The 20,605-nt window shown below is 37.8% G+C and overlaps 1 protein-coding gene across 5 annotated transcripts in view; it reads right to left on the bottom strand.

The window, feature by feature from the left end:
• Window positions 1-248: 248 nt before the first annotated feature.
• The window catches only part of vwa3a (von Willebrand factor A domain containing 3A), a 58,105-nt gene continuing 37,748 nt past the window's right edge, over window positions 249-20,605 (bottom strand). The window contains exons 23-32 of one of the 5 annotated variants that reach the window (XM_056237224.1): window positions 19,980-20,084; window positions 19,762-19,859; window positions 15,850-16,002; window positions 15,648-15,756; window positions 14,214-14,358; window positions 12,434-12,578; window positions 9,498-9,649; window positions 803-911; window positions 573-670; window positions 249-322 (exon numbers count right to left, since the gene is read on the bottom strand). In XM_056237224.1, coding sequence (XP_056093199.1) covers window positions 283-322; window positions 573-670; window positions 803-911; window positions 9,498-9,649; window positions 12,434-12,578; window positions 14,214-14,358; window positions 15,648-15,756; window positions 15,850-16,002; window positions 19,762-19,859; window positions 19,980-20,084 — 1,154 coding nt within the window. In that variant the 3' untranslated portion in view covers window positions 249-282. Of the gene's footprint in view, window positions 323-572; window positions 671-802; window positions 912-9,476; window positions 9,650-12,433; window positions 12,579-14,213; window positions 14,359-15,647; window positions 15,757-15,849; window positions 16,003-19,761; window positions 19,860-19,979; window positions 20,085-20,605 lie in introns of those variants that run through there. The other 4 variants (XR_008804094.1, XM_056237225.1, XR_008804095.1 and 1 more) reach the window with 4 other exon arrangements.

Here is a 20,605-nt window from a genome sequence, read left to right as displayed (position 1 = left end):
ATTGAACTATATGTACTTACTATAGGGTTAGGAATTGCTTTGGTTTAGGGTTAGTTGTGTGTAATTATACATAATTTATAGTTATTACTACAGTAACTACATGTAAAATGTGTAACAAGGACACTGTAAAATAAAGTGTTATCAAATATTCTTACATTAGGCCTTATTAAATTAGTTAGATGTTTTAGTGAGTGAAACACACTATATTTATTTCACCACATGTTTTACTCCATAGTGGTTTATTCTGAATAAAGTGATTTGAACATGCATGGAGATCAGCGTCTACGTTCCCTCCAGGTTCCTCGACCCCAGAATAGTTTCCCTATGAAAACAAAAGACAAGTCACTATATTAAAAAGTCCACAATAACATCAATCATTACATAAGTATGGAATCCTGTTTCCGCCACAGATGAGAAAAAATATAATTCTGTAAGTCATAATGAGTCATAACTATAGAGATGTTAAGTCATTATTATGAGAAAGTTTCTAATTTTCTCAAGTTATTTTTTTACTCAACTGGGGCGGAAACGGGCTTCCATACATAAGCACTGTTGCCTGAATGAACACACACCTGAAAGATTTAGCTTGTTTCTGGAACAATCTCAGCTTCTCAATCTCTTCTGATAGTTTCCTCAGATCGTCCCCCTCAAATGTTGGAAGCACTGGATCCTTTGATTGTGGAAATACAAGAATCAACACACTTCATCACAAAGAATCTGCAGAAATGCATTTGAACGAGTTGAACAGCACACACTCCTGCAGAATGGTGATATAACAGAAGTGTTGAGCACATATACGCACTGCGTCTGACAGCAGTTTCCCGATCAGATCCGGATCTGTGTTTTCAGGAGCCTGATGGAATCGGCCTCCTGTTTTATGGGCCAGACACTTCAGAAACTCACTGCCCGATCTGTTCACAAACATCACACTATTAGTTACATTAGTTAAACACACTTTACTTCAATAGTCCACTTTAGACATTCTAAGTGTAAGCGCTGAAACTTCAGTTGAAGAATTTTAAATCTTAGACACATAAAGTCCGCTTTGTTCTAGGGCTGGGCGATATATCGCATGACATTGCTATGCGCATCTCGTCAGTAAAGCCGGTTCCTTGATTAGTAGTAAATCGCCTTCACCTGCTTTCAGATGGAGCGGCATTTACTACAAAGAACCGTAGTTAACCCTCTGGGGACCAGAGTGTTTTTGGGGCCCTTGGGATGTTTTGACATGCACTGACATTTGTGCTTTTTTCAGTTATTTATAAACATGTTAATGGCAAAGGTGTAAATTCACTCTATATAGCACAAACTTGGCTACCATGAGATCTGAGCAACATGTATGTACATGTTTGTATTTTTAATAGAATAATGTTTATGCGTGGTTATTGAAAAAAATAAAAATGAAAGTTGCTGAAATAAGACCACAAAACACATATTGATTATTTCTTCACAAGACTTTTGAAAATTGTATCACATAGCCTAGAATATTTGCTCCAAAACTATGTGAGAATCATCCTGACTACTCATTCAGATAAGTCAATAAAGTCTTTTACATTTTTAATGACGTGTTTTGTTTGAGAAAGCTTTATGCAGGAGGCTTGATCTCTCATTAATATGTATGGCATTCCACACCTGAGAAAGACAAAGACCCTCCCATAATGGCCCTATTAGGTGCTATCAGGCCATATCATTACAGGAGCCTTGCACAAAGAATGAGGAGATTTAAAAAAGAATGGCTTTTAGATTGTTTGGATATTATAAGGAAAATACAGGGTGCATACGTCTGGACACTTCTATCACACACCCTTCACCATATAGACATGGTTTTATTTCAGTTCAAAGTTAGAGTTGGAAACATCTTGAAAAGAAAATTGTCTTTCTCCATAAATGTCTTAGTTTGATCATACATATTTCAAAGTTGAGGATTCATTATTTTGATATAGCTTGAACAAACACTATAACATCTTAGTTGATTAGTTTATTGACAAAACATACTATATATTTAACATATGAGCAGAAACTCCTAAAAAAGCTTATTTGATGTCTATTTTAGAGTAAAAACTTTATCCAAAACGAGTCAACGAAATGTTGTCTGTTATTTAGTCTGTAACAGTGCGTATCTGTGCGTTCATTCATTCATTCACACACACACACACAAACTGTGTGACACAAACATGATTCACATTTAACAGTATGCTATTTTTCCGTTTACAGACACTACGTTATTCTATATCGCGATTAGAACAAAGCACTTGCAAAAAACACTTACTTCTCAGCTGAATCTGTTCATCCTCGAAGTGAAAATAACCCAGTGGTAAATGTCCCAGGATTGTTCCACATATAGCCGCGCAAGACGACAGTAGATTAATCTGACTAAAAAATAATGTGTGTTTTCAGAGTTTATGGGCGTTAACGCGTCTCAATGTGTTGCTTCACATATTTGCGTTTGAATAGCGCGTGCTCTCCGTAGGCGTGTCACATTACCACAGATAATCAGCTGAGAGAACGATAATGAGATGGGCTGACACGTCTCTCTTTTTATATAGATGACATAAACGGAGAATAATAATTTTAGTTTTGAATCGGATCATTTAAAAGTACAAACTCAAATGATTTAAAAGATATATTGCTTATGGCTGGGTGAATAGTATTAGCTGAGTTGTGTTGAAGATTAGAGACGTGCTCCAGAAAAAAAGTTCACGGTGACCGAGAGGCAGAACGCACACCCTGTTTATTTTCTTTATTTTACAAAAGCACAATATTTTATTTCGATTGTATGTGGGCACATAAAAAAGTAGACATTTAACAGATTATTTTCTCATATTTCTTAACTCTATATGAACAGAAATGATGGTAGTACTTTAAGTCTATTTTTCTGCTATGTGAAAAAAAACGAGCAAAACGCGCCGGCGCGTTTCTGGTCCCCAGAGGGTTAACTGACAAGCTGAGCCATATCACATTAATATCGCGGACATATCGCCAGCGATAATTGATGCGATATGGCTCAGCTTGTCAGTTAACTACGGGTCTTTGTACACAGCAAAAACTCCAGTGTTAAATTAACACTCCTGGGAGTGTATATGAGTCCACACTCAAGAGTGTTGAAGTTAATGAGATAATTAAGTGATTAATTGAGTGATGATTGAGCATTATTGAAGACACCTAAAGCAGAATTGTAAGCCACCGTTATGGCGATCATTGTTTGCTTTAGTTGGGCTCTTGACCCTTATATTATTAACTTTAAATTAAGTTTGTGTGTTGTATCTGAGTTATAACTACCAGCTCAACAAAGAACAAAAGTGATCTAATGGTGATGGTTGTATTATGACAATCATCATTTGAACTTTTTGTTTGTGATTTATGCTGTTGGTTACAGCATAACTGTGATTCTGCATAAATAAATTTAGATATAATATAAAGGATTTCTTAAAAGTTGTTTAAAAAAAAGTCTGTCTTTCAGGCACACACAGACGACAAGATTCAGTCAATGCATCTCAACACTGGTGACGAGCAGAATAAATTACATAGACAATTCAGATTATAATTTATTCATACCGCAATGCACGATGGGAGCCATTAATGAGTTGTGATTGGTGGCACCCACTGCAACATGCATTATTATTGTCACCATTGTTGAGATTCACAGGCTGATTATTGATGTCTGTGTTGCTATGGAAATTCAATTGAAAGTGTTTTGATCAAAACAATGTTAATTAAAAATTTTGGATTATAAGAAAAATACTGATAATCATATTCTGCAGAATCACAAAGCTGTGGCTAACAAATTAAACCAAATCATCTCATTAAGTTTCATTTTTCAGATCAAAGCATGATTTTGCCAAAACATAACCAACACTATCAGATCACACTTTTCCTTGTTCATTTGGCTGTTATAAATCAATAACAGCAGACAAACAAAATTTAAAGTGAAAGTATAAGGGTCAAGAGTCCAACTAAAGCAAACACTGATCGCCATAACGGTGGCTTACAATTTGTGATTTTCTCCTTCAGAGATTCTGCTTGATAACATCAGGTGTCTTCAATAATGCTCAATTATCACTCAATTAATCACTTAATTATCTCATTAACTTTAATACTCTTGAGTGTTAATTTAACACTCATATCTGCATCATATCTTCCATCTGAAAGCAGGTGAAGGTGATTTACTACTAATCAAGGAACCGGCTTTACTGAAGAGATGCGCATAACAATGTCATGCGATATATCGCCCAGCTCTACTTTGTTCATATAAACCATTTAAGTTTAAACTGCATAAGATCTGTGGCTTGAAAACCATCTAAGGGCATGTTTACATGACAACAGTGTAATAATGCTAAAGTTTTTCCTTTGCACTTTGAAACTTTTTAAGTACAGACAACAATGTTGTCCAAATGATCCCCATTCACATGGATCTGTAAATACAACTAAAACGCTGTATTACTCATGCCAGGCCAGTAGATGGCGATGTCACTTTATAAAGAAACATTACACATCTATAGACTGAACACATAATACACATGCGCATGACGTCACAGTTTCACAAACACAAATTCACGGTTTGTATTTTACATGAAAAAGAAAACTGTTTTCAAAAGTTTGTGTTTTCAGGCCCCTAAAACGCTGTTGTCGTGTAAATATTGTTTTGTCTGTTTTTAGTTGAAAATACCCCCTAAAATTGGACTTTAAAAAAAAAGATGATATTAGGAAACATCTGATAGATGAGGACTTGTTAAAATTGCAAGGATGTTGTGATAGTCTTGGAAGCATCAGTGAGAATGGTACACAGCAAATTCCTCAGTGTTAAATTAACACTGAAAAGTGTGAATTATATAAACTCAGAGTGTTAAATGAACACTGAAGCAGTGTTAAAGTTAATGAGATAATTAAGTGAATAATTGAGTGATGATTGAGCATAATTGAAGACACCTGATGTTAACAAGCAGAATCACTGAAGGAGAAAACCAGAATTTTAAGTCACCATTGTGATGATCAGTGTTTGTTTTAGTTGGGCTCTTGACCCTTAAATCAATAACTTTAGATTTTGTTTGGCTACAGTACGTGAATTATAGCAGCCAGATGAACCTATAGACAAGGTGATCTGATGGTGTTGGTTGTGTTTTAACATAATTGTTATTTCACAATCTTTGACCTGAAACACTGAATTCATATACAGACCAATTTCTGAATTCAGTTTTCTTTATTAATTGAAGCAGCACTGTCCTTGTACAACATAATGTTTTTAACTTCTACAATGTAATCCAAATAATTTCTTAAAACTTTTGCTTATTTAAAACAAACCTTTTTTAGACACAGGCATCAAGAATCAGCCTGTGAATCTCAACAATGGTGACAATTAAAAAGCATGTTGCAGTGCATTGTCGGTGTCACTAATCAAAACTCATGCATGGCTCCCATCATGCATTGCTGCATGAATAAATAATGAGCTTATGTTTAGAGGTGATCTGTTTGACACCATTGCTGAGATTCATTTGCTAATTCTTGATGTCTGTGTGTGCCTACATAAACTTTTTTTTGGAAATTTTTAATTTTTATTGATTTGATCATTTGGATTTCATTGATAAGGATAAAAACGGTATGCTCTACAATGACAGTGCCTCTATAATTCATAAGGTAAACTTGACTTAGAAATTATGCTCTCAATGAGATCAGTGATTCAGGTCAAATAATGATTATGTTAAAACACAACCAACACCATCAGATCACCTTTTTCTATTTGTTCCTCTGGCTGTTATAACTCAGGTACAGCAATCAAATACAATTTAAAATTAATGATTTAAGGGTCAAGAGCCCAACTAAAATAAACACTGATCACCATATTGGTGACTTTAAGACAAATTTGTTATGGCAATACAAGTCAAGTAAAATGATGTTCAGGTGTTGATGGATGTCTATTGATATCAGCCTTGACAGCATCTAGTGGCTGATCTTAATTAGAGTAATTTTTTGATTATGAAATTGAGGTATAATAAATTTCTCCTTACTGATTGTTATAGTCGTGTGATTCTACAGCATGATGATGATGTTCAGTTGTGATTATATTAGGTAATTTGTGTTTGACATATATAAGATTCACAAAACCTTTCAAGCAACTGGAACACACGTGTATCAAGAATCAGCATATGAACCTCAACTATGGTGACAAACATAATATAGATATATCAACTCTGAACATCACAAATCAAGCTACTAAAAAGTCACATCAAAAAACAACAACAAAAATAAAAGCACATGGTAAGAAGAAAAGAAAATAAGACAATTCAGCTGCATATTTTATGCATGCTGCAATGCATGCTGGGAGTTCTGTATTAAGGTGATACCCAGCATGCATTGCAACATGAAGCGTTTCATTTGAGTGTCACCATTGTTGAGATTCATACGCTGATTGTTGATGTCTGTGTGTGACTCAATAACATGATGTTTTTTAAACTATCTATGCCATATTGTTTTTAAAATCATTCAAATGATAATGCTGTTAAATTGTCTTATGGAAAATCGCTATATTAATCAATTATATGGAAAGAACCATATGACTGAGAAGATATTCAACTCTGGGTGAAATGAGGTGCTACTGATCTGTAAGCTCTTTTGATGACATCACCAATACACAGCCAGAGTCACCAGAATTCTTTTCGCTTGGCTTTATTGCTATAACTGTTGTGCCTTATAAACACACAGGTAAAGCAGCCAGAGAAAAACTAATGTTGCAATGTCAAGGGTAACAGCCCAACTAAAGCCAACACTTATCACCATCATGGTGACTACAAACTAAACCATAAATCATCAACATCTAAACCTCAGTTAATTCTCAAAAAGACCTTGACAAGTGATGCTGTTAATGAGTTCTTTACTCCTCCTCTGCTGAGATCTTTAGATATGTACTGTCTTCATTTCTTTTCAGTTGATTAAATATATGGCTGTGGCTGAAAGTCAGTAGTTTACTATACAATCTAAGTCAAATTTACTAAACAAAATAAGTTATTTTCTGTGCATGTATTTATGTGACAATAAATGTGAAATGTGAATATATATTTATATGAATGACTGCTCAGGAGAGTAAATGCTGAAATGAAGTGTGATTTTATGTGTTTTTGGACATAATGATATAGTGGAGATCTGTTAGTGTTTAATGTTCTGTTGGGATTTAAAGTGTTTCTGTTGCGTTTTGTGTGTCACCATTGTGTTGAAGAGTAGAGCCTGTGCTTCAGTTCAGGAGGAGCAGAGAAACACCGATGTTATGCTGTGTGTTGCTTTATTTAAAGGCAGTGACTGTAGTTGCTGATGTATTGATGATCTTTTTGTTAAGTTCGTCAATTCCGGTGTATGCTGTTGTTAACTTACAATTATCTGCAAGAGGATTGAGTTAAAGAGATGGTTTGTTAACTCATTTAAATTTTTTTTTTTTTTTTTTTTTACTGGACTCAAATGAAATAAAATCACAGTATAAATATGAAATGTCAATTGACCAATTTAAGATAATCGGTTTCCTCAAATTATCAAATCATCATACTGTAAATAATACAATAAAAAACTGTAAATTCACAGCTGCTCTTGTTTTTCTGCTTTTACAGGTGTGCTGTATTTTTTACAGTTAATTGTAGTTTATGATTTACGGTAATCTTGTAAAATTTACAGGCTTACTGGCAACCAAAATTGCCAGTAAGTTGCTGTAAATTTTACAGTAAATTTTTTACAGTGTAGCTTACAATCGAACAAATACTATAATAACATCTTAGCAAACAAGCTTATTTGATGTGGCAGTATTTTACAGTAAAAACGACATCTTGTCTTTCATATGTAACATATCGTTTTTATGATTAGGACATATAAATGTTAATTTGCAGTTTAATACGTTGCTTATACAAAAATATTTTATTTCAACATATTTCAGTCGATTTTTACTCATCTCAGTATTGCAATATAGTTAGGTAAAAGCTGTTCATTCATTCACACACAAAAACGCGATTCAAACAGTCTTTTTGTTTACAGACACACACTATTCCATATCGCGATTAGCACAAAGCACTTGAAAATAAAGAATGTACCTATTTCCTCGGCTGGATCCGTTGCTCCTCCAAATGAAACTACCTGTAGCCTACTTCTGAGGGTTATTATTAAGATAGTACTATTATTCCTCACAGCGTCTCTCAGAGTCTCTTTCGGTGGGTTATCCAGCTGATGTGGGTGTGGATCGCCTCAGAGCATTTGTGTTTGAATAGAGCGCGCGCTCCGTGGGCGTGGTCAAATTAACTTTAATGAGCTGAGACGAGAACGACTATCATCTCTCTCTTTTCGTACAGATTACATAAAATGAGAAAAAAAATTTTTTATATAAATTACTTCATTTAAAAGAAGATAATTCAGGCTTCATGCCTGTGTGCCTGTATACCTGTTTGACTGAGTATTTGCAGAGTTACAGATGATTTTTCGGACGCGTTTCAGAATGGACTTCACTGACAGAGAGAACGCAGAACGCGCATCATGTTTATTTTTCTTTATTAGGCGAAAAGCGCAACACTTTGTTTTTATTATGAGGTTCCACAAAAAAAATACAAACTTAACAGGATCGAATGATGTACAACACTTATATGTAAGATCAAAATTAACAGAGTAATTTGAGTCTCTTTTGCACTGATAAGGAAAAAAGTGAGCTGGTATCGCCGGCGAGACCGCCGACCCCAGAGAGTTAAAAATCTGTTTTTCTCTTTCAGTGAATCTGCTTGTTAACATCAGGTGTCTTCAATAATGCTCAACCATCACTCAATTATTCACTTAATTGTCTCATTAACTTTAACACTGCTTCAGTGTTCATTTAACACTCTGCTCTGAGTTTATATAATTCACACTCTCAGTGTTCATTTAACACTGAGGATTTTGCTGTGTAATAATCACTCGCCGTATGTCACTGATTTTAGGAGTTTTTTTGACTCGCTGATACATAGACATTATTCCAATCTCATAAAAAACATTTATTCATAAAACACAAAATCTGTTGCCAAAGTAACATTGCAGCAGGCTTGTTCACACCAAAAACGATAACTATAAAGATTAGCGTAGACACCAGCAGACCGTATCGTTCTGTTTATTTTAAGCACGTGTTTTTATGTCACTTTAAATGCTCAAACTCCACAGCTGGATGGATTCTGATTGGCTGTCAGTGATTTTATCGTTCATCATCTGGATAAAATCGTTGTGAAAGTGATTCCAACGGTATTGGCATATGTTATGCCCTAAATTAATACATGATTAACTAACTGTATTTTTTCTATGTACATTTCTGAAATGCACTTGAAACAATCTGTATTGTGAAAAGCACTATACAAATAAATTTGAATTAAATTGAATTGAATATTGTTTCTCTGTGCCGTTATCGCTATAGTCGAGGTGTGAACTCTGCTATTCTTTAATATTGAGAATGATTTTCAGAACTATATCTGTATAGTTATTGTGGTTGGTGTGAACGGGCGTTTATAGTTGACCTGTCATGGCGGTTGAGTGCGACGGTGTGGACGGTGAAGCTCTTCTCTCGTCTCAGGGTCTCGATCTCTCTCAGTATTAGACTGTGGCTCGAGTCACTCCTTCCATCACAGATCAGATACAGACCAACATCATCTGACAAACCACAGCCGGCCTGAGCAAAGAAGCGTTACACACAGTCACACTTACTCACAAACACCAGAACAACTGAGGCCCTGTTTACAGCTGGAGTTAAGAAGCGTTACATACACAGCAAAATTCCCAGTGTTAAATTAACACTCTCGGTGTTCATATAGGTCCAACTACAGGGTGTTAAAAATGAACACTGAAGCAGTGTTGAAGTTAATGAGATAATTAAGTGATGATTAGTGGTGATAGCTAATGTTAATAAGAAGAATCATTGAAGGAAAGAGAAACAACAAGAACTACTGACTTCGAGCCATTACACATTATTGTACTTATTATTACCAGTGTATTTCTGTCATAAATCTACACACATTCTTAATTATATTGAACAGAAGTTTAGATGGTAATGTTTTATGGAATGTTTCATTTCATGTCACCATTATGGCGATCAGTGTTTGCTTTAGTTGGGCTCTTGACCCTTTGCTTTTTAACATTAGTTTTTCTCTGGTTGCTCCATCTCTGTGTTTATAAAGCACATGTGTTATTGCAGGAGAAACCATGACATGGGCTGTGTTTCCGAAAGCATCTTAAGCCTAATTTGATTGTACAGACATTTTGTTGCAATTGTTCTACGATCAAGTTAGGTTTAAAATGCTTTTGGGAAACACAGCCCAGGTCATGATGGTTATGTTTAAATGATGAGATTACCATCCTGTAGTGTCCTGATTCACTCGACCAGCATTATAAACTGATTATACAAAGATTCTATTCATATTCATTAAAGTAACTAATTCCAGCAGTGCTTTAATAATCTGTAGGTTTTAAAATACCACATAGATATCAATAATCTACATATGAATCTCAACAATGGTGACAATCACATAAAATATTCATGTTGCAGTGCATGATGGGAGCCACCAATCGAAATGCATCCATGGCTCCCATCATGCATTGCAGTATGAATAAATTATACAGCTGAATTGTCCTGTAATTTTCATTGTTTTTCCTGTTTGTTTTTATTTTGCTATTGTTTTGTTATGACTTTAATAGCTTGTTTTGTGATGTTCAGAGTTGATCTGTGTGTCACTAGTTTGTTTATTGTCACCATTGTTGTGATTCATATGCTGATTCTTGATGTTTGTGTGTCTAAACACAAGAGCTCCAGTGCACAAAAAAGTTTCAAAATTGTTATAATTGCTGTTGGGTCTCAAACTGTAAAATCTAAGGGCTACAATCACCCATACTAAAACACAACATCAATCATATAGTCAAAGATCTAGACTCTGAATGACATCAGTGAATCAGGTCACTACGTGATGATAATGTCATCATCACAACATACTGTTGGCATGTTCTCTCGTGCAATATCAAATGTGCTTTATAAACACAATGTTGGAGCAGCCAGAGAAAAACTAACAATAAAAAATGAAAAGGGTCAAGAGCCTAACTAAAGCAAACACTGACCACCATAATGGTGGCTTGAAATGAAAAATTCCATAAAACATTGCCGTCTAAACTTCCGTTGAATCTCAATAACTTTTGTAGATGTATGACAGAAATAAAGTCACACTGGTAATAATAAGTGCAATAATGTGAAAAGGCTCGAAGTCAGTAGTTCTTGTGTTTCTCTTTTTTTCGTTCTTGTTGTTTCTCTTTCCTTAAATGATTCTGCTTATTAACATCGGGAGTGACCACTAATGGCCAATCATCACTTAATTAATCACTTAATTATCTCATTAACTTCAACACTGCTTCAGTGTTCATTTTTAACACCCTGTAGTTGGACCTATATGAACACCGAGAGTGTTAATTTAACACTGGGAATTTTGCTGTGTACAGTCACACTTACTTACAAACACCAGAACAACTGAGGCCCTGTTTACAGCTGGAGTTAAGAAGCGTTACACACAGTCACACTTACTCACAAACACCAGAACAACTGAGGCCCTGTTTACAGCTGGAGTTAAGAAGCGTTTTAGTCGATCGCATCACAAGTGGACGACGCTAAATACTGGTGTAAACGGGGTATTACATATTTTAAGCTTGTCCACTTTCAAACACTTCCAGAGGTAGTCGAAAACACATTCAACTGAATTGCTTTCTTAGAGTAAACACTCATGTGGTCAAATGTGTTCAAACAGCCAAAAAAAACACCTTCTACTGGACTAATGCTAAACATTATGAGAAGAGCTCTAGCCAGACGGGGTTTAAACTATGTCGGCTGAGACCCAAGTTTGGTTTGAAGATGAAAAAGGTTTCAAGCAGTCCAGTCATCTCTGGTCACGTTCATATGTAAATTGCGTGAGCTTATTTCATCCATTAGATGAAAAGATCTGAAAAACACATCCATTTCCCGCCCGTAGACCCTCCTCTTGAAGAAATCTGAGCTGAAGTGGTTGAAAGTGGACAAAAGTGACGAATTGAAACACCAGGTGTGAACGGGAATGTTTCCCTCGTCCACCTGTGATCCGATCCACCAAAACGCATCTTAACACCAGCTGTAAACAGGAGAACTGCAGGAGGGTTAAACATGTAAACGTGGACATTTTAAAGTTTCCATAACCAAAACAAAAATTTTGGAAATGTTCTTATAACAAAAATTAGTAAGCTGAGTTGAGCACACACTGCAGCCATTGACCAATCCCGGTGATGTTTTCCAGAAAGCCATGTGATAACAGTGTGTATAAAGGCAGTAATTGTGAGAGTACCTGCAGCGCCTGCAGTGTGTGTGAAGGCAGTTATTGTGAGAGTACCTGCAGTGCCTGCAGTGTGTGTGAGTGTGTGTGTGTGAAGGCAGTTATTGTGAGAGTACCTGCAGTGCCTGCAGTGTGTGTGAAGGCCCGTGTGGAGTGAGTCGACTCAACCACTGCACTGCCTCCACACACTGATCCTCACTGGACTCCACCGGCGCCGGCTGCCACACACACACCCCTTCAGAGAACGCCAGCATCGTAAACCTGACACACACAAACACACCCACACCGGCCAGCAAACTCACTAACCACAATAGGAGGCTAGGATAGGAAACTTTCAGGTGTATTTTGAACCCATTATGGAACCTTTTCACATTTCTAGTCTGGTGACACAGCCAGCAAAACCATATGGGGCCCACATGGGTTTGACCTGGGCTATCTAACTGGGACCCAGACAGTTTTGTCCATGGTTTCCATGTTTTGAACATGGGTTTGCCCAGATGAAATGAACACTGCTCAGTGTGCACACTACAGGCTGTTAAATGTAACACTGATCAGTGTTGGAGTTAATAAGATAATTTATTGATTGAAGATTGAGCATTATTGATGAACACCTGCTGTTAACAAGCAAAATCACTGAAGGAAAGAGAAACACAAGAGCTACTTCCAGCCACAGCCTTATGAAATCAACTGAAGATAAAATACATGAAATCTCTCAGGATCTGATTAAACAACTCCACAAACAGCATTACCAGCTTCACTTATTACCAACCAGGTTGACTTTATTTCTTTTTAGAAATTCTTTTATTTGAGAATTAACAGAGGTTAAGATGTTGATGATTTATGAAAATAATAGTTTGGTTTGATGCCACCATTATGGTGATCAGTGTGTGCTTTAGTTGGGCGCTAGAATTTTTAACATTAGTTTTTCTCTGGCAGTTGTATCTGTTTGTTATGTTGAGAACAGCAAAAGAAGATGCAATCAGATGCTATAAACAATTAATTGATTGAATAATGATCAATAATCAATCTCATTAACTCCAACACTGATATGTGTTACATTTAACAGCCTGTAGTGTGCACACTGAGCAGTGTTCATTTCATCTGGGCAAACCCATGTGGGGCCTACATGGAAACCGTGGACAAAACTGGCTGGGTCCCAGTTAGATAGCCCAGATCAAACCCATGTGGCTGGAAATGTCTCATCACAGGCCTTTAAAAGGATAACTTTAAAAACACTGTTCTCGTGTTGTAGTGTGGACTGTGAAAACGGAGGTATTTAAAAACGATGATGTTAGTCGTGATAAGTTTAGTCATGTGACGCATGTTGTACCAATAGATATTCATGTTTATACCGGTATTGTGCCTGTTATGTGCTGTTCACTTTCACACTGTTGCTAAAATATGTTTCTTTGTGCACTCTTCATATCACAGTCCTGCACAGATGACAGAAAATTCACTCGCATTTGCTGTCCTGTGACAAAACATGAGAGCAGTCGTGATTTACACCAAACATATAATGGTGACTGAGAGCAACATCAGTGAATGCTGAGATATTTGCTAAATAAATAAAATGATCCTGCCAGAAGAATTGCGTGACAACGTTATTATTTATTTTTCCGTCTGTAATCTGTATCATCTCAGTGAGCTTTTGAGAGGTTTTACGCATGCGCAGTAAAGGGGAATTTAGCGTTTATTCGCTAGTGTGGACGGAGAGCGGTTTTAAACGTATCCGGATTAATGTAGACGTCGCCTCAGTCTGGGAGAACGGTCCATTCACTCCATCCACGGCATGAGTTCAGACCGGGACTATCTGTTCGGCCCATCAATGGAAGGACGGGTGAGTGTGAAAGAGATGTTTCTATATCTCCCTCTATAGAGCAAAAGGAGTTCCCTCACCTGACGCTGTTGGCATGCAGCTGATCCCAGATCAGTGTGGTCAGTCCCTTCTGGAGTTCAGGGAGGAACGAGGCCATTGATCCGGACACATCCAGCAGAACACACACGTCCTTCTCCAGCACGGATCCGAACATCCGCCTGCTGCCTGCTCACACACGGGAGATACACACATGGCAGGAGAAAGGGGATTTCTTCTAAAACCCAGTGAGCTTCTGTCTCCTGCTAACTGAATCCCTATCCTTCAAGAACAGCCTTTGAGCCCTTAAACTATTGCCTGTGCAAAAGAGCAGTATGTTTTGGAACAAGTTTAGTGTTTGGTACTGATATGATCCATGTACAGACACATATACCACCAACCTGATCTCAGGAGAAAAAGTAATTTTCTCGGATGATTGTGATTCCCATGGAAATGTATGATTTTTAGAAAAACTAAAAAATCCACTCCGAACAGATTTTACGAAAATATATGAATGAGATTGTACAAATCCATATGAATATTAGCCACTAATTTGCCAAAACGTGAAATAGTTGCGAACTGCAAAGAGAGAAACACATGATCATCAGTTATTTATAGTACATTACTGTAGAACGGTAGATGGACAGTTGCTGCGCTTTTTAATTGCACTTTTCCTTATCAGATATCTTAGTAATCATTATAAATTAGGTATCATTCAAAATACCTGTGAATACCATTTCATAACTGGACAGTGAGTTACTATGAAAATGGCACTTTAAATCTATTTAGCGGGCTCAATATTAAAATTTGGAACAAAACTTGGTTAGGCATATGGCCTTGATTTTATTTTGTACAATATAAATGAATGCATAATGAAAAGAAACTGACGGGAAACAGCTCATTTTCTCCATATAGAGATATAAGGCCATCTAGTGGCAAGAGTCATGAAATATCATGTTATATTATTATTTTTCCACAAGAGGTCGGCAAAGACAAATGTAAGATATTCTGAGCTGAATTGAAAGATTCATGCATGAAATTGTGAGTTATTTTGAATTTAAGTTGAAAGAATGTGAGGAATGTGCTTAAATTACTATTTATTTATTATTTATTGATAAAATCTAGTAATTTAAAGGTAAATAAAATAAAAAATAAAAAATCTCTAAAATAAAATAAATAAATAAAATAAGCTTTCTGGAGAAGTATAATTTTAAGGCTTCGGGTCATTTTGACTCGCGGGGGAAAGATGTGCTAATAGCCCTGAGGGATCTGTATTGCAAAGCTTTCGTGAACTCTATTTATATTCAGATCTATGCTCTATTATACGGGTGACGGTTAACAAACAGACTAATCCATCTCGCAAAGTTTTTCATATAAAAGCAAGCACACAATCATATTTCACATTCCTGCCAGAAAGAGCTACATGAGAGTGCTAGTTGTGTTTCAGAGAGTGTGTGTGATGAACACCTGTACTGTACCTGTCAGTAACCACTCCAGTCTTCTGCTGTATCGCTGCATCAGTTTCTCCGTCTGACTGAGGTAGTGCTTTAACTCTCCAGGAGTCAGATGCAGGTGTTTCACAGCCCCCTGTGATCAACATCAGGACAAACATGTTACACTAAACATGCAGAACACACACATATGCTCAGTGTGACTGGTGTTACACAGCGCTGGGCTCACATTGAGGAGGACACTCGGGAATATGCCGCAGTATTTAGCAGACACTCGCTTCTGGACGGACCGCACCAGTTTGTTGTGATGGCAGCATTCAGGCCCAGATATCAGTTTGTGAAGGTCCAACTTCAGATTCTTTATACCAAACCTTTTCAGCCACTTAAAGAGCACACACACACACACACACACACACACACACACAAATACTGATTTAATAATGATTAATCTAACGGTTTTTAGTGTGTAATGTAGCAGTTTGAGCATGAAAAAGTCAAAGCAAAGTCATTCTTTATGTCAGTGTCACTGTTTTTAAACTCCCTGAAACGCCTCCATTGTAGTCTTGATTTTCTTCCAGGAACGAACACGTCACAATATTCCTCATTTAAATAATTAATATGCTTAATAAAGGGGAGGGGCCTGGTTGAGTTAATTAGTAGTCTGTTGAAACTAGCGGTTATAGTAAGCGTTGTGCCATTTCCCAAACACACTCGAAGCGCTTGACCAATCACAACACACTGATCCAGCCAATCACAACACACTGATCCAGCCAATCACAACACACTGATCCAGCCAATCACAACACACTGATCCAGCCAATCACAACACACTGATCCAGCCAATCACAACAGACTGATCCAGCCAATCACAACACACTGATCCAGCCAATCACAACACACTGATCCAGCCAATCACAACACACTGATCCAGCCAATCACAACACACTGATCCAGCCAATCACAACACACTGATCCAGCCAACCACAACACACTGATCCAACCAATCACAACACACTGATCCAGCCAATCACAACACACTGATCCAGCCAATCACAACACACTGATCCAACCAATCACAACACACTGATCCAGCCAATCACAACACACTGATCCAGCCAATCACAACACACTGATCCAGCCAATCACAACACACTGATCCAGCCAATCACAACACACTGATCCAGCCAATCACAACACACTGATCCAGCCAATCACAACACACTGATCAAGCCAATCACAACACACTGATCCAGCCAATCACAATACACTGATCCAGCCAATCACAACACACTGATCCAACCAATCACAACACACTGATCCAGCCAATCACAACACACTGATCCAGCCAATCACAACACACTGATCCAGCCAATCACAACACACTGATCCAGCCAATCACAACACACTGATCCAACCAATCACAACACACTGATCCAACCAATCACAACACACTGATCCAACCAATCACAACACACTGATCCAGCCAATCACAACACTTTGATCCAACCAATCACAACACTTTGATCCAACCAATCACAACACACTGATCCAGCCAATCACAACACACTGATCCAGCCAATCACAACACACTGATCCAACCAATCACAACACACTGATCCAGCCAATCACAACACACTGATCCAGCCAATCACAACACACTGATCAAGCCAATCACAACACACTGATCCAGCCAACCACAACACACTGATCCAACCAATCACAACACACTGATCCAGCCAATCACAACACACTGATCCAGCCAATCACAACACACTGATCAAGCCAATCACAACACACTGATCCAGCCAACCACAACACACTGATCCCACCAATCACAACACACTGATCCAGCCAATCACAACACACTGATCCCACCAATCACAACACACTGATCAAGCCAATCACAACACACTGATCCCACCAATCACAACACACTGATCCAGCCAATCACACAACACACTGATCCCACCAATCACAACACACTGATCAAGCCAATCACAACACACTGATCCAGCCAATCACAACACACTGATCCAGCCAATCACAACACACTGATCCAACCAACCACAACACACTGATCCCACCAATCACAACACACTGATCCAGCCAATCACAACACACTGATCCAGCCAATCACAACACACTGATCCAGCCAATCACAACACACTGATCCCACCAATCACAACACACTGATCCAGCCAATCACAACACACTGATCCAGCCAATCACAACACACTGATCCAGCCAACCACAACACACTGATCCAGCCAATCACAACACACTGATCCAGCCAATCACAACACACTGATCCAGCCAACCACAACACACTGATCCAGCCAATCACAACACACTGATCCAGCCAATCACAACACACTGATCCAGCCAATCACAACACACTGATCCAGCCAATCACAACACACTGATCCAGCCAATCACAACACACTGATCCAGCCAATCACAACACACTGATCCAACCAATCACAACACACTGATCCAGCCAATCACAACACACTGATCCAACCAATCACAACACACTGATCCAGCCAATCACAATACACTGATCCAGCCAATCACAACACACTGATCCAACCAATCACAACACACTGATCCAACCAATCACAACACACTGATCCAGCCAATCACAACACACTGATCCAACCAATCACAACACACTGATCCAGCCAATCACAACACACTGATCCAACCAATCACAACACACTCATCCAACCAATCACAACACACTGATCCAACCAATCACAACACACTGATCCAACCAATCACAACACACTGATTCAGCCAATCACAACACATTGATCCAGCCAATCACAACACATTGATCCAACCAATCACAACACACTGTTCCAGCCAATCACAACACACTGATCCAACCAATCACAACACACTGATCAAGCCAATCACAACACACTGATCCAGCCAATCACAACACACTGATCCAGCCAATCACAACACACTGATCCAGCCAATCACAACACACTGATCCAACCAATCACAACACACTGAACCAACCAATCACAACACACTGATCCAGCCAATCACAACACACTGATCCAGCCAATCACAACACACTGATCCAGCCAATCACAACACACTGATCCCACCAATCACAACACACTGATCCAGCCAATCACAACACACTGATCCAGCCAACCACAACACACTGATCCAGCCAATCACAACACACTGATCCAGCCAATCACAACACACTGATCCAACCAATCACAACACACTGATCCAGCCAATCACAACACACTGATCCAGCCAATCACAACACACTGATCCAGCCAATCACAACACACTGATCCAGCCAATCACAACACACTGATCCAGCCAATCACAACACACTGATCCAGCCAATCACAACACACTGATCCAGCCAATCACAACACACTGATCCAGCCAATCACAACACACTGATCCAACCAATCACAACACACTGAACCAACCAATCACAACACACTGATCCAGCCAATCACAACACACTGATCCAGCCAATCACAACACACTGATCCAGCCAATCACAACACACTGATCCAGCCAATCACAACATTTGACGATCTGCTACATGAAAAGTTAGCTACTAGGTCAGAACAGAAACCCAGCTAACAGGGAACACTCTCAGAACTTTTGCTAAAGTCCCCGAAAGGTTCTCTCAAAGTTATTAACAAACCTTCTTCCAGTGACATAAATACAACTTTCGTTCAAAGTTATCCGGTCTTTAATAATGTTCTCAAAACTTTAGGGCAGAAACATTATTTATACAACGGTCATGGAACTTTTTTTCTGGATGTTTTTTTTTTTTTTTTTATGTTACTGCGTGTTTCAGTATGTTCAGAGAACATTCCAAATAACGTTTCCATTATGTGTGCATGATTTAATTATTGTATGGAATCTTCATGGAATGTTTCCTTTAACGTTCCAATAAAAAAACTTTTTACAACATTAAAAAAATGTATGTTTGGAATGTTCAGAGAACATTCAGAAATATTGTTTTCATAGCCTAATGGGAATGTTAGCGAATCGTTTTTAGAACTTATTTTGTTATCTGAGGCTAGTGTAGAATTGGGAAAAATTAGGCATTTTTATTTTGAACAATAACAGGATGGTTCATACAGTACAGTACCTGTTTAGTTGAACAGATGTCTTCATGTTTCGGCAGTTTAATGGTGTTGATAGACTTACGCACACTCTTGGGTTTTGGATATTTCTTGAAGACAACACCTAGATAAGACAATCAATGCTATATGACACAACATGAACCAGAAATGGATATGAGATATGGATAATGGATATATCACATGTTTCTGGCTATGACAACATGGAAAATCCATTTCCACAAACCGAAGTTGCCGTCTTCCATGAAGAAGACCGACTGAGACACAATGGTTCTCCTCTGATCAGCAGACTTTGACGGCCCAGCTGGTGTGCTGAAATCAGCTGACTGCACTGGAAAATATAAAAGACTAAAAATAAATACTCTGAAAAAAAATGAAAGCACCATGATTCACAGAAATAGCCCAGCGTTTAGTCTGAGAGACAATCAGAGGATGTTTTAGACTGAGACAAATATAGACACTGACATGCTTACAGAATCAGACGTGGACAGAATGAGTTGCTTTATCTGGAGCAATATAAAGCAAAAAGTAAAAAAAATATATATATATATACATATACAGTCAAACCAAAATGTATTCAGACACCTTCGACATTTCTCACATTATCACAGTTTATTCGCTATAGTTTAGAAAATGGTAGTAAAATATGAGCAGAACTGAGAGTTATTAAATCAGTTGATATTTCACTGGTTTTGTCCGTCCTTCTGTTAGACTCTCACAGATGAATTATGTTGAATATCTGTCAGCTGTTAAATTTAACTACACAATTAGATAATACCAGTTTAGCTCAACCGATTACCAAGCAATGCTTCATGTTGTTCAGTCTGTGTGTAAAAAGAGCATTAGCAATTA

The sequence above is a fragment of the Rhinichthys klamathensis genome, unplaced genomic scaffold, assembly GCF_029890125.1.
Source record: "Rhinichthys klamathensis goyatoka isolate OS25496 unplaced genomic scaffold, OSU_Roscu_1.1 h1tg000484l_1, whole genome shotgun sequence".
Taxonomy (NCBI): domain Eukaryota; kingdom Metazoa; phylum Chordata; class Actinopteri; order Cypriniformes; family Leuciscidae; genus Rhinichthys; species Rhinichthys klamathensis.
Note: the sequence above shows the minus strand (reverse complement) of the source record. Positions and strands in the feature narration are given on the sequence as shown.